We start from the raw sequence: 15,313 nt of genomic DNA on the forward strand, positions 1-15,313 counted from the left end.
CACAAGTGGAGTAGTTGGGAAGGATTTCCGCTGTGTGAGTTCTTATCCCGGGCCTGGTGCCGTGGGCTTTTCATGTGACCATCTTGTCTCATCCTTTCATTGGAGTGTTCTCCCCAGGGCAGAGCTGTTTTAGTAGAAATGAAGCAGAACAGGCACAAGGAAGCCAGCAGCTTGTCTAGGGTTACCCAGCTTGTGCAAGGAGGGGCTGATTCCAGGGGCTTTTGTTCTGCATCGCGCCCGCCCTGCCTTCCTTGCAAATCTGACTGTGCAGACCCTCCGCTGCACTAGATCTGCTCTGAGCACTTTGTGCCTGAGTTTGGTTTTGGGAGTTCTAGGACATCTTTGGATGTCAAGAATTAAAAGCAGATCCTATTTATGCCCCTTGATGGGATACTGGTTTGGACAAACTAATTGTCAAGACATACAGACGTCAGTTTGGGAAATGGTCCGAGTGTTTAGATGAGGTGAACATTTTTCAAAAGGGAAAGATAGAGATTACCAGACAGAAAAAGCAGTTTCCAGACCAGAAACCACCTGTATGATCTGGTCTTAGAGGTTAGAGCACACAAGTATGTATTGGTGACCACATATAAGGAAAGCTCTGAGCACTGAGGCACAGGGGGGTCTGCACTCTGGTTATGCATAATAAACTTTGTTTTAATAACTTCACTGAGATTTATTTCATGTACAGCACAATTCACTCATTTAAAATATACAGTTCAGAGGTCTTAAGGATATTCACAGAGTTGTACAGCCATCACCACAATCTGAATTTTAGAACATTTTCTTTTCTTTTTTTTTAAAGATTTTGTTTATTTATTCATAGAGACACAGGAAGAGAGAGAGAGAGAGAGAGAGGCAGAGACACAGACAGAGGGAGAAGCAGGCTCCATGCAGGAAGCCTGACGTGGGACTCGATCCTGGGTCTCCAGGATCACACCCCAGGCTGCAGACAGCGCTAAACCTCTGCACCACCAGGGCTGCCCTAGAACGTTTTCTTTTCTTTTCTTTTTTTTTTTTTTTCCTAGAACATTTTCTAAAAGAAACTCCATACCCATTGGCTGGCACTCCCCATTTTCCCCATGGCCATACGCCACTACTTACCTGCTTGGCATTGCTATGGATTTGCCTTTTCTGAACTTCTCATATAAATGCAACCTTATGGTATATGGATTCTTTCACTTAGCATAATATTTTTCAAGTTTCATCATAGACCATTTTATAGCATGTACTTTTATTCCCTTTTATTGCTTAATAATATTCTGTTGTATGTATATACTACATTTAATTTATCTGTTCATTAGTTGATGGTCGGTTGGATTGCTTCTACTTTTTGGCCATTACCAATAATGCTGCTGTGAACATTTGTGTACAAGGGGTTGCCTGGCCGGCTCAATTGGTAGAGCATGTGACTCTTGATCTCAGGGTTGTGAATTTGAGCCCCACGCTGGGCATAGAGATTACTTAAAATCTTAAAAACAAAAACAAAAACAACATGCATGTAGAAGCTTTCCTATGGACATAAAGTTTTTGTTTCTCTTGAGTAGATACCTGGGAGTAGAATTGCTGAATCATTTGGTAGCATAACATTGCCACACCATTTTTGAAAGCAATTATGTCATTTTACATTCCCACCAACAGGGTCTGAGATTACAGTTTCTCCACATCCTTATCAACACTTGTTATTGTTTGTCTCTTTTATTTATTTATTTTTGAGATTTTATTTATTGGAGAGTGTGTGCAGGAGCAGGGGGGAAGGGCAGAGGGAGAAGCAGACCTCCGGCTGAGCAGGAAGCATGATATGGGACTCCATCCCAGGACCTTGGGATCATGACCTGAGCCGAGGGTAGATGCTTAACCAACTGAGCCACCCATGCATGCTGTGTTTTTTATTATAGCTGTCATGAAGTAGTATTTCATAAAAATTGTGGTTTTGATTTGTGTTTCCTAGTGACTAATGATATTGAACATCTTTTCATGTGTTTGTTGGCCATTTGTATATTTTCTTTGGAGATATGTTTATTCAGATCCTTTGCCCATTTTAAAATTGAGTTCTTGGGGTACAGGGTGGCTCAATGATTGAGTGGCTGCCTTTGGCTCGGGTCATGATCCTAAGGTCCTGGGATCAAGTTCTGCATCAGGCTCCTTGCAGGGAGCCTGCCTCTCCCTCTGCCTATGTCTCTGCCTCTCTCTCTGTGTCTCTTATGAATAAATAAATAAAATATTTAAAAAAAAATAAAATTGAGTTATTGGTTTTTTTAATTGATTGTAAGAGTTTTTAATGTGTCTTGGATATCATTCTCTTATTAGATGTAGAATTTGCAAATATTTGGGAGGATTAGATGTTATTACTGGTTTTGTTAGTTTGTATTAGAATTTAAAGAACGTTGATGAGGGCTTATTGAACTAGTTCAACTTTTGAAATGCAGAACTTGTTGGTTCAGTATTGTTTATTACCTATTGTTTGATAAGGAACTCCCCTAAAACTTAATGACCTAAAGCAGTAAATTGTTTCTCTTGATTCTGTGGGTCAGCAGTTGGGACAATTGGAGTTGCCTGCCTGACCATTCTGCTGGTCTCCTGTGTGACCTCGCATGCAGCTATAATCAGCAGGCAGCTGTGCTGACTTGGAAGGTCCATAAAGGCTTCACTCACATATCTGCACATCAGTTTTCCCGGCATGGCCTCCCGTGGTGTCTCCAGCCTGGACTTCCTTAACTGCATGGCAGCTGGCTTCTGAGGAGGAGGAGGTGGAAGCTACCAGTCCTCAGAAATCCTAGAACATCATTCTGACACAGCAGATCTTAAGGGCAGTGGGAATCGCCTTTTTTTTTTTTTTTTTAAAGCTTTTATTTCTAAGCAATCTCTACACCCAGTATGGGGCTCCAACCCAAAGCCCCAAGATCAAGAATTTCACACTCTACCGAGCCAGCCAGGTGCCCCTCACCTCTGTGTTTGATGTGAGCAGTGGCCTGTTTTTACAGGGAAGCCAGTGATTGTTGGTGGCCCTCTTGAAGATTGGCTATCACAAACACTCTCCTATCTGGGAAATAAGCCTTCCAGCCCAAAGAGGGCATGGGGCAGTACAACAGCCTCCTCACTGTCTTAGCCTCTGCTTCACTGTAGCCCATACTTTAGACCTTAATGACTACAGCCCCATTTCCTTTGATCAAGCTGGTTCTAAATCCCTAACTCCCAAGAGGAGGCCCCAACTATTTGGAAGAGAAGTATTTTTAACAGGTGTTGGAAATTTCCTGTCTTTCTTTTTTTCTTTTTTCTTTTTTTTCAGAGACAGACATACTGCTTGGGCACTGTCATCTGATGCCCAGCTTTTTACTACTGTTTAGGCTCTTCATAGCGCTGGATACCGGTCAGTGCAGTAAGGCCTTTCCGTAAGGGCTGGTCAGATGGCAGCCCGGGTACTCTTCTTACCTGCCCCTCCCACCGGAGACTCCATCAGAACAACTGTGAAAGAATTGAAAAAGTGAGACCCTAGAGCAGGGGCAGAGATGGGGAAGAGTAATTTATCTGTTTCTGGAGTCTAGGAGGGTCTGGGAAGTATAAGAGGCCACAGAGAAGAGGCTCACCTCCAGGGGAGTCCTGGCAAGCTGGCAGGTCCAGAGGTGTCCACCTCGAAGGAAACTGGGGTGTTAATGGGCACCTCAGGCTGCCTGGTGTGTACCCCAAGGCCCTGTTCTATACGCTTCGTGAGTGAGCTCATGTGATCTACATAAGCTCTATGAGGCAAATATAGTATCACTCTCCCCAGTTTCAGAAGAGGCGGCTCTGGCATACAGATGTTAGTTAACTTACCCAGGAGGTCAATGATCTGGGTAGAAGTAGAGCTGGGAATGGAACCCAGATGGCCTGATATCACCACACTCTTAATCACTTCTCTTACTGCCTCCCATCTGTCAAAGCAAAAAATACCCAAACAGCCATTTTAATTCCTTAGCACCTTTAATTCCTACAGATAGGACTACTCTGCCTAAAGGAGGCTGATGGAAGTAAAAATAATTTTTGTGCCTGAGGATAGTGGGTTATTGTGAGAATAGTGACTCCAAACATTTGAACCAGCCTTTCAAGATTCAGGAAAATTTGGCATCTACTGGATGAGAGCACAGTCGAGTCCCAGAAGCTCTGTGTCAGTGCTTATAGCAGCAGTGTGTGGTGATGGTTACTAAAATTGGGTGCATTTCTAAACATTTGCTTATTACTTGGTTGTTTTTATATTAAGCATGTTAGTTAAACACTCATCTGTTCTTTTGCATTTAATATAGTATTATGCAAAAGTAGTATATGTTTCCGGTTTACAGCATAGAAAGGACTAGTACAGAACTAAACCCCCACTGGAAGGCCAAAGTGAAACATAGGGACCAGGGAGGCTGCGAGCATCAGAAGTGGGAAGCTTCCTTAGGACCAATCAAAGAGGAGGGCCTGAGCTGAGCAGCCAGTCAGCTGGAATAAATAGGAAAAAGCATAGCCTGGGAAATAGGGTCAGGGCCAGCTGTACTCCCAGAAAGGGAAGAAGAGCATGTCTACGTACACCTGATAAAAGGAGGTGTTTTCCTACCTTCAGCCTTTTTAAGAGACCTCACAGGGCGAGAGTCTGGCTTTGAATCTGAATATACCTTCTGCTCTCCCTGTTTAATCGAGTGTGGCTGTGGGACCCCGCCAAGAATTCAGGCATTAGAAGCACGTATTAGAGCTGAGAAAAGAACAGCTGTGTACACTGAAAAATGTGAATACGTGAAAAGACTGGCATTCTCTTTCTTTTAAAGTAAGCTCTACATGGGGCCTGAACTTAGGACCCTGAGATCAAGAGTTGTATGCTCCACCAACTGAGGTAGCCAGGCACCCTAAGACTAGCTTTTTCTTTTTCTTTTTCTTTTTCTTTTTCTTTTCTTTTCTTTTCTTTTTTCTTTTCTTTTCTTTTCTTTTCTTTTCTTTTCTTTTCTTTTCTTTTCTTTTCTTTTCTTTCTTTCTTTTTTTTTTTTTTAGATTTTACTTATTGATTCATGAGAGAGGCAGAGGGAGAAGCAGGCTCCTTGCGGGGAGCCCGATGCGGGACTTGATCCCAGGACCCCGGAATCACGCCCTGAGCCAAAGGAAGATGCTCAACCTTTGAGCCACCCAGGCTTCTCAAGACTAGCATTTTCTTGGGATCCCTGGGTGGCACAGCGGTTTGGCGCCTGCCTTTGGCCCAGGGCGCAATCCTGGAGACCCGGGATCGAATCCCACGTCAGGCTCCCGGTGCATGGAGCCTGCTTCTCCCTCTGCCTATGTCTCTGCCTCTCTCTCTCTGTATGACTATCATAAATTTTTTAAAAGATTAAAAAAAAAAAAGACTAGCATTTTCTTAACAATTGCTGAGATCTGCCAGGAAAGTTGAGCTGGGTGCAGCTGGTTCATGAAGAAGGTTCAGTAGGCAATACTCCTTTCTTTATTCTGTCTAAATGTGTGACAGTCTGGACTCCTGCACCATCCTTAGTTTACATACTGGTTCAGAAGCTTCACTGTCAGTTCTCATTATTTGGTATTCACCAACTGTGTTTGTTGTAGCATGTAGTAAGGCTGAGAGAAGTGCATAATTTTATCTAGCCCTTGTGACATTTTCTCCCATTTACCTGTGAAGAGACTGAAATGTAGGGCAAGTCACTGGTAGCATGCAGAGCTAGCTTGCTTGTTTACTTGCATTTCTTCTGTGGGTTTTTTTGGGGGGATGGGGAGTGGTTTAAGTAGGCTCCACCACACCTAGCATAAGGCTTGAATTCATGATCCTGACATCAAGAGTTGCATGCTCAACGGACTGAGCGAGACAGTTACCTCTCTGTCTTGTTTATTTATTTTTAAGATTTTATTTATTCATGAGAGACACAGAGGGAGGCAGAGACACAGGCAGAGGGAGAAGCAGGCTCCATGCGGAGAGCCTGATGGGGGACTCGATCCTACGACCCCAGGACCACACCCTGGGCTGAAGGGAGGTGCCCAACCGCTGAGCCACCCAGGCATTCCTGTCTTATTTTTTTTTAAATTTAAGCTGGGTAAGAAGAGCGCTGGCATTTGTCTTATTATTCATTTTTTGTATGTCTAGGGTATTTTAGAATATGTAAAAATAGAATGTTAAAATACATGACTCCCAATGGGATACGTATCAAAGGCCTCCTGTTACCAAGAACACTGGGTCTGGAGCAGCTGCTCAGGGATTTGATACATTTTTCAATATATGAGGAAGACTTTCAAATAGACTTTGTAGAAATTGCCTAAGGAAATTCAAAGGACCCCGAATACTCAAAACAATCTTAGAAAAGAAAACAATCAGAAAACTCTTACTTGCGAATTTTTAAATGTACTACAAAGCTACTGTAATCAAGACCATGTCATACTAGCAGAAGGATGAACATACAAATCAATAAGATAGAATTGTGAATCTACAAATAAACCTTTGTGTTTACTGCTAATAGATTTTTTTTTTAATAGATTTTTTTTTTAACATGGATGCTAAAAGATTTCAGTGGGGAAAAATAGTGTTTTCAACAAATGGTGCTGGGACAACCTGATTACCATATATAAAATACTGAGGTTGGATCTCATCTTCACACCATATACAAAAATTAATTCAGAATGGATCAAAGACCTATATTTAAGAGCTAAAGCTTCTATTTCTTAGAAGAAAATGTAAGCATAGATCTTTGTGACCTTGGATTAGGCAACAGTTTCTGACATGTGACATCAAAAGCACAAGCAACAAAAGAAAACCTTGGTTAGTTTGACTCATCAAAATTTAAAACTACTAAAAAGAATTAAAAACTGTTGTGCATCAAAGGACACCATCAAGAGTGAAAAGACAACCCATGGAATAGGGACTGGTATCCAGAGTATATAAAGAACTTCTCCAACTCAACAATAACAACAAAAAACCCAATTTAAAAAAAGGGGGATAAAGGACTGTAACAGACATATCTCCAAAGAAGACATACAGATGGCCAAGAAATACATGAAAAGCTGTTCAAGGTCACTAGTCATTAGGGAAATGCAAATCAAAATCACAGTGGACATACAACTTCACACTCATGGCTGGAGACATTGGAACCTCCTATGTTGCTAGAAGGAATGTAAAATGGTGCAGTCACTATGGAAACATTGTGATGATTCCTCAAAAAATTAAACAGTTAATCAAATGCACACAAAACTTGTACATAGGGCATCTGGGTGGTTCAGTGGTTGAGCGTCTGCCTTCTGCTTGGAGCGTGATCCTGGAGGCCTGGGATCGAGTCCCACATTGGGCTCCCTGCGTGGAACCTGCTTCTCCCTCTGCCTGTGTCTCTGGCTCTCTCTGTCTCTCATGAATAAATAAATAAAATCTTAAAAAAAAAAAAAAAAGGTGGTATATCCATACAATGGAATGTGTTATGACCATATAAAGGATTAAAATGCTGACATATTTCTGTAACACAAATCAATCTTGAAAATATCATGCTAAATGTAATAAAAGAGTCATAATGGTCCATATATCACTTGATTGCATTTGTGTAAAATGCCCAGAGTAGGCACATCTACAGGGACAAGGTATTAGTTTCCTATAGCTACTGTAACAAAGATTAGCAGACTTTGGAGGCTCCAGTCTCCGGGCTTATGGCTTTGGCCTCTTGGCCCAAAACTCTACCCTTGTGGTCATCTTTCCTTTTTTTGAAGAGTAGCATGTTTGCAGCTGAGTCATTTTATCAGCCTGTTTCCTGCCTATAGAATTTTGGGAGTCTAACACCCTTCTTTGATTCCATCCAGTCTCTTTCCTTTTCAGGCCAAACTGGCAGTGTTCCTGCTGGTATAACACGCATACGCTTTCGTGGGTCTCCCATGAATGTGACAGGATTCACACCATCAGAAAAGGGATTTCTTCACTGATCTTTCGTGTATGATTTCATCCCTTTCCTTGGCTTCTGTGAGATGACTGAAGGGATTCATGAATACTGCCCTCATTCCCTTTGGCAATAGCAAAGTTTGTGTCCAGCCACACCCTGGCCTTTTCTCTAAGAATGCACCTTCCTAACAGTGAATCCCCTCAGTTTAGCTTTTTTTTTTAAAGATTTGGATAGCCTGAGAGTTTCCCAAACCATCCAAGTCCAGGTTCCTTTTTTGCTTAATAGTTTTTTCCTCAGTTTGTTTTCTCTCTCTTCTCATATTTTACTCTGACCAGCAAGAAGAAGCCAGGCCAGATCTTCCAAAATTTTGCTTGAAAGTGTACTCAGACAAATATCCAAATTCATTGCTTACAAGTTCTGCCTTCCACACAACTAGGATACAATTCAGCCAACTTCCTATCACTAGACTACAAGGATTCTCTCTGCTTCAGTTTCCAATGACGTGTTCCTCATTTCCTCTGAGCCCTTTCCAGAAGCACCTGTAACATTCATCTTTCTACCAACGTTCTGGTTTTAATGAGCTTCCTCACTTCCTTTGAGTCCTAAGTGGCAGAGGCTTTAGCATGCGCGTTTCTACCAACAGTGACCCCTGTTGCCTGACTCCCTCCTTTTTGCCTCTTATTTCTTGTAGACTGGGTGTTAGATGGGAAGAGCCCAGGGTGCAGTGGTGTCATGAGCAGTAATATGTCTGAGGTGGTGCCCTGTATTCATAATCCCCACAAGACCACAATTGGCCAGGGGTTTAGAGTGACAGCCTCACTCTTCTCCTAAAAAGTTCCCCATCCACTTCTCATCTGATGGTTCCACTGCTTAACTAAGGATCACAAAATGGTAATTGTCCTTAATTCTATCTTTCCTTACACATTTATTAGAAGGAATTTTTCTGCAAAGAAGGGTTTTCTATCATCAGCCAAGGCTTCTTGGTTGCTTGAAACACAGCCTATTCTGAATGACCAGGAATGCTTTCCTCTCCATCATCCCTCTGTAGCACAAGGGCTTGATACCCTTGGTTACCTCCAGGGGCGATCAGTAGGGCTTGAGGATGGGAGTGAGGGTGGTTCTTTCCCTGTGAGTATTATGAGCTTGGGGCTCTTGTGCCTCAGTCCACTGCACTGGTTCATTTTGATGCTTCCATGGTCCCCTTCCTCACCAGGGGCAGCCCCCAAGCACCCTCCTGTCCCTTTTAGGGCCTCTTATCACAACTCTATTCATCTTTTGCAGCTTACTTGTGTCTTGGTCCCAGAATGGGCCGTTCATCTCTGGAGCCCTGGTTCCTTTTTGAGGGTGAACTGGTATTTCGAGCATGCAGTGTGGACCCTGGTGCTAATGGCTTCTGTACCTTTTTTGTGAAGAGAGCTAAGAAGTAATATATTTTTGTAATAACAGCAGCAACCTCAAAAACCCCATAATTTCACACTGATATTTCCCATTCCAATTTAACCTTACAGGGTTTCACTTTCATTTTAAACGTGTATCTTTTCTCTTAATATAAATACCTTGGCTTCTAATATCATTAGCATAATTACTTGCTCTATTCTAAGATATTTTTGGGGGGCACCTGGCTGACTCAGAGGAGCATGCAGCTCTTGATCTCGGGGTTGTGAGTTCGAGTCCCAGGATGGCTGTAGAGATTACTAAAAAAAGCAAATAAACTTTAAAAAATGGAAAGAAATACTTTTGAAATAAACAGACTAATATTACTACTAATATTGGTAACAGATAATAACAAAATGTGGAATGAAGTTTAAGATTTCTTTGCAGCTCTGTTAGTCCTTAAAGTGCATCCCTTCCACTAAGGATGTGCAGGTTTTTGTTTGCTTTTTTTGTTTTTTAAATAACCACTCAAAATAATTCTTTTCGCTGTATAATTCTGACACCTGCCTGATAGTTGGCTTATACATTTCATTTTATTTTGAATTTTTTAGGAATTGCACTTTTTTCTTTTGGCTTGTTAGTTTTATGTTCAATTTGGTTAAAAAAAAAAAAAAAGGTACCTGCTTCCAATGTGAAAACCATAAAACAATGTGTGAAGTCTCATTTCCAGCCCAACCCCTGGTATCTCTGGGGGTAACTGTTTATCTCCGATTTTGGTTTATCCTTCCAATATTTCTTTTTGCAGATACAAGTGCATATATGTATTCAGATTGCCCATGTCTTAGACAAAAGGTAGTGTACAGTGTGTAGTGTATGGTGCCTGGAATTTTATATGGAGCCTGTGTATGTCCCTGCTCCTGCTGCTCCCCCCACGTCTGTGTGGGGAGGCATCCTTCACTCTTGTCATTGGGCCTTCATGCTAGACTTGCACAGGTCAAGCAAGGGTTTATTTTTTTTTTATTTTTTTATTTTTTTTCAAGCAAGGGTTTAAACTACAAAGCTTTCCCCCACACATTTCTGTCTTCTCATATGCAAACCAGACACATCTGCCTCAGTAGGTGGTTGGGCCGATTAAATGCATTGATAAATGTAAAGGTTTTGAGCTGTGCTTGGCACCACATTAAGTGCCACAGTGTTAGCTCTTACTACTGGTCTGGGAATATCCAGCCTCATGTCATAGCCATGACACTTAGATTTTATTTTAAGATTATTTATTTATGTATTCATGAGAGACACAGAGGCAAAGACATAGACTGAGGGAGAAGCAGGCTTCTTGCAGGGAGCCCAGTGCGGGACTCGATCTCTAGACCCTGGGATCACACCCTGACCTGAAGGCAGACACTCAACCGCTGAGCTACCCAGGCATCCCAACACTTAGATTTTTGATGTTGAGTGAGGGAGATGGTAAAAACTGAGTGAAGCTAAGGGACGTCACATGCTATTCAGGCCTTTCTCTGGAGTAGTCCCAGAGAGGAGGGGTGAGCCTAGGAATTCCCACAGTGGGGCAGGCCAGTCAGAACTTCTGAGTTAAGAACCAAGGGAATAAAGCAGCCCGTCCTAGGGGACAATGAAAGGTGCAGTCTCAGACCGCAGGGTCTTCTGAGAGAGGAACACTGGCAGCAGATGTGCAGCACTCAGCTCCCAGTGGTTCCTGGGTGGCCTGGCTGGCCATTGTGAGAATCTTGGCAATGTATTTAACCTGCAGGAAAACCTCGTGGCCGCTGTGTGACTAATTGCTTCCGGTGCCCATGTCTCCTGTCGGGTAGCCACACCTCTCCGTCCTTCCCCTGTCCCCCAGGCCTCATCATGCTGGTCTGGTCTGGTCCCCAGAGCCTCCACTCTACCCACCTGGCAGCGGGGTGGCCTCAGCTGGGAGCAAACCACGCTGGGCCATCCAGCTCTGGGCCAGGGACTGCAGCAGGGCTCTGAGCACCCAGTCCTGGTTGTGTTTTAAAGACCTTGGGGACACACCCTTGAACCCCATTTTTATTGTATCTTGCGTCTGTTGAAAGTATCTGGTTGGTTTTTCAACATATTTCCTCATTTTATTTTTTATGGAATTAGAGAAAACTACAGATTCTTTTAAGGTATCCCCAATTTAACAGCTGGCCCATGGCCTTAACAAGACATCCTCTTACTCTTGTACTTGGCCACCTCATTTCCTGAGCTTCCTTTGCGCCCCCACACCCCACCCTTCCTTGCTTCCTCTTCACCACACTGCTGTTCCTCAAGGACTGGCTTCACAGGTGATCCACAGGCAGGAGCCCTTCACCCCTAGATGTTTTCTTTCCTATCAGAAATTGGTGGGGGCAGTTGGAAATTGGGAGTGTTGACAAATACCTGCTAAGTGTCCCTTTGCTCCAGCAGAGGCTCACTGTCTCTCTGTACCTATCCCCTTTGCACGTGCTTGTCATCCCAGCTTTGCCTTCCCCAGGCCTATTCCCCTCGTTTCGTCTCTGCTGGTTCCCTGAGCCAAAACAGAGCGGTCAGGTGAAATTTGGAGATAGATGAGGAGTAATGAAGATTTAGAAAGTGCCTATATTTTTATTTTTATTTTTTTAATTTTTATTTATTTGTGATAGTCACAGAGAGAGAGAGAGAATGAGGTAGAGACACAGGCAGAGGGAGAAGCAGGCTCCATGCACCGGGAGCCCGACGTGGGATTCGATCCCGGGTCTCCAGGATCGCGCCCTGGGCCAAAGGCAGGCGCCAAACTGCTGCGCCACCCAGGGATCCCGAAAGTGCCTATATTTTTATATTCTCCTGAGACTACTTTTCCCTGAAGGTGTTTCTTTTGACACTAGGTTTACTGTTTGTTCTTGGACTCACAGGCCTGTGTCCCCAGGGTAGTAGCACAGCAGGTGGTGGCCTGGTGGCCAGGTCCTGGGTTGTATGGGTGTCATCCCATCTGTCTGTTGTCGAGTGGACTCTCAATGCTGCAGTGACTTAGGAAGGAGGGTTGTGGGAGCAAGGCATAGAGCAAAGGCTTTGCCCATTCTGGGATGCCTTGCTGGTGTTTCAAGGAGGGGAAGGATGATACAGCATCTCTGAAATAAGATTTTAATTCAGCCTTCATTGACCACAGGACAAACTCAACAGTGATGACTTCCCCAAAACCCCTGGGAGTGGGTGTCCTTGATTGCAAAGGGGACAGTCGGTAAAGGCAGGCCCTGCTGTGCCGTTCCAGCAGCCAGGCAGCCGGGAAGAAGGAGAAGGCCCTCAGCAGTGGCCTTCACCTGCCACCCTTGCATGACACTGTGCCCTCTCCCTTGCCTGTGCAGTAAATTCCGATTAACGCAGATCTCCGAAAGGCACAGCCAGGGGCGTACATCCAGATTTGCATGCAAGCACGTCAGCAGTGAAAGAGCAACAGGCCCAGTATTAAAAGCGAAAGTACTTGGATACAAATAGTGCAAAGACAAAAGCAGCCCGCCCATGTCTACTGCTGATGTGCCTTGTGACCTCAGGCTGGCCCCTCTGTGAGAGGAGGGGTCCCTGAGCTGGCTGGCAGCCCTCTCAGTTGAGCATTTACCCCAGCGTGGAAGGAGCAGCAGTTTGACGCCTCTCGGTATCCCTCTTGGCTTTTTTGTTTCTTTGTGCTTTTTGTTGGCCTGCTGTAGCTGAGCACTGACAGCTCTTCTCTGAGAGATTCCAGAGGACGCCGAGCCAGGCGGGCTAAGAGCCTTTGAGGAAGAACCCTGTGCTCCGTGACACAGCAGCGCAGGGGGGTGGGAAGGGCCGTCACACAGCTTCACTTCTTCATCTGGGATTAAACTGCTTCCTGTTTTTACTTTTAGGACGAATACCTTTCTCTCGTGGCCAGGCTCATTATCCATTTTCGAGACATTCGTAAGTAAAAATTTATATTTCTGGGTGTTTTTGATGGCTAGGAGAGGTTGGGCCTTTCTTGGGGCGGTGGAGGCTTTCTTGGCCACAGTGCCTGTGGCAGAATGTCTGTAAAAAAAAAAAAAAAAGCTCCTGTTTTCTGGGAAGTTCGACATTGCTTTGCATTTGATTCCATTTCCCATCCTCTCAAAGCCTCAACCTCAAAAATGCTGATTTTGGCATAATGGAAATGTTAGCCTTCAAGTGGTCTGGACTATTTTTGCTTGTCCATGAACATCTCCTTTTTCAAAAGACTGTTGCCTTTGTCTCTAGGCAGTTCTTAAATAAGCCAGGTTTATCCTGGAAAAGAAACTTCCTTCCCTAGGAGTTGGTTTATTGACCCCTGGGGGTCTAACCTAAATGTGGCTCCTGTGTCAGACTGGAGCTTCATGAGTCTTGCCTCTGGCTCCCTGCCTGCTGAGGGTCGCCCATCGCCTACTACATTCCAGCCCCTCTGATTCACAGGGTCCTGCTGGGGTTGCTGGGGTCCTGTCAGCCCAGCCTGGGGGCATCAGTGGCTCTTGAGAAGTATGTGTCCTTGCAGACTGGGCTCAGGAGTCTTGGTGGTCTTGTGTGTTATACATAAGCCTGGAGGACACTTGAGTATTCCTGGATGGTCACAGTGTTTAAAAGAAACCAGGTTGGCAGGGCCCTCTGGGGTTTCAGTCAACAGCGCCTCCTGCCGGCCTGGCTACAGTTGTGTGACCACAAGAGATGGGTTCCTCTTGACACAGGCTGTCTTTGGAGCACACACTTGGCGGTCCAGTGGCTTCTGTCTGGACTTGTAGAGGTGGCTACAGTTTTAGTCAGTACTCTCAGACAAAAGGAGATGTTGGGAACCCCAGAGCCCCTGTGTGGTCCATAGGTATTGCGTTTTTCCATACTGACTTTTTACTAGAATGACAGCTGGATGAACTTGATTCTACTCTCTTTGCCATGTTTGGGAAGGTCCTATGGTGTTTAGAACAAATTGCCAGAACTAGGAGCCTGAGGAATGAGCAGCCTGGATGAGACACCTTGATTTGTCGTGGCAAGTGGCTCGGCTTGTCAGGGCTGGGCTGTCTTGGCCTGTTTGGGAAGTGGCTCTGGTATAGGTGTACACAGCCTTGGGGGCCAGGCATATCCGCTGCCTGCTACCGGCTTGTCCCTCACCCAGCGAGGAAGGCCCTATTGCAGCACTTACCTCCTGGTGCTAGGGGCAGCTATAGATCCGACTTCTAGCCAACCTTGGACAGACTCACTTTCCCCATGGAGAAAGTGGGGCTGCTGCCTCACCAGAACAAGCTGAAAAAGGAGGTGTTGTGGCAGTCTTGGCATCGTTCCGGGCCCATCGCAGATCCCTACAGCTCTCATGTTTGTTGCTCGGGGCCCCACTGAGACCCTGCACTCAGGAAGGATAGAGAGCCAGATTAGGCCCACAGCAAGCTTCTGCCTGGGAGGCAGTTCTCCGAGGCCCTGGATTGACCATGGGCCGTTCTAGACCCTCTTCCCTCAGACCCCCATAAGTGTCACTTTTGCCCGGAGTGGACACACATGCACGCACGCACGCACACACACACACGCCCAAGGTATCTTTTATCTTTTGTTTAATTTCAGCAAATGACCTTTAGGCAAATGCCTCCAAAGCTGACTTATTGTGGAAATATGTGGTTATATAAAACTTTGTTTACTTTGTTTTTTGTTTCTGTTTTTTTAAACACAGATAACAAAAAATCTCAAGCTTCTGTCAGTGGTAAGAGTTTATCCTGTTCGAATTAAAGTTTTATTCTAACCTTGGGTTTGGGGCTGCAAGAATGCAATTGCGGATGCTTGCATGCGCCTGGGTTAAGCTGTCATTAGAGGAGAAAGTTCACAGAAAGAACTCTGGCTGGCCATGAGAATAGAGCCACGCCCAGCCCTCCTCCATGCTTCCTCTTTCCTGGCTGGCTGCAGAGACCTCACCATCCCATACCACTCAAATACTGTTTTTGTCCAGCGAAAAGATAATTAAAAACTCACAGTTATGGAGACATTATCTAAAATTTTGAGCTATCTGGAAGAGAATTATCATGGTATATTTACTATAATAATCTGTAGTAGTATTTTTTTTTTTTTGTAGTAGTATTTTTTAGAGAGTAGCTATGAGTTCACTT

The 15,313-nt window shown here is 44.4% G+C and overlaps 1 protein-coding gene across 4 annotated transcripts in view; it reads left to right on the forward strand.

The window, feature by feature from the left end:
* Positions 1-15,313, forward strand: part of MED15 (mediator complex subunit 15) — a 68,858-nt gene that overhangs the window by 24,022 nt on the left and 29,523 nt on the right. The window contains exons 1-3 of one of the 4 annotated variants that reach the window (XM_038575940.1): positions 12,704-12,864; positions 13,094-13,145; positions 14,884-14,913. Coding sequence is in view for 2 of the 4 variants with exons in the window: in XM_038575938.1 (XP_038431866.1) it covers positions 13,094-13,145; positions 14,884-14,913 (82 nt within the window). In the remaining 2 variants the exon portion in view is untranslated. Of the gene's footprint in view, positions 1-12,703; positions 12,865-13,093; positions 13,146-14,883; positions 14,914-15,313 lie in introns of those variants that run through there. The other 3 variants (XM_038575938.1, XM_038575941.1, XM_038575939.1) reach the window with 3 other exon arrangements.

Source organism: Canis lupus, chromosome 26 (genome assembly GCF_011100685.1).
Source record: "Canis lupus familiaris isolate Mischka breed German Shepherd chromosome 26, alternate assembly UU_Cfam_GSD_1.0, whole genome shotgun sequence".
In the NCBI taxonomy this organism is placed as follows: domain Eukaryota; kingdom Metazoa; phylum Chordata; class Mammalia; order Carnivora; family Canidae; genus Canis; species Canis lupus.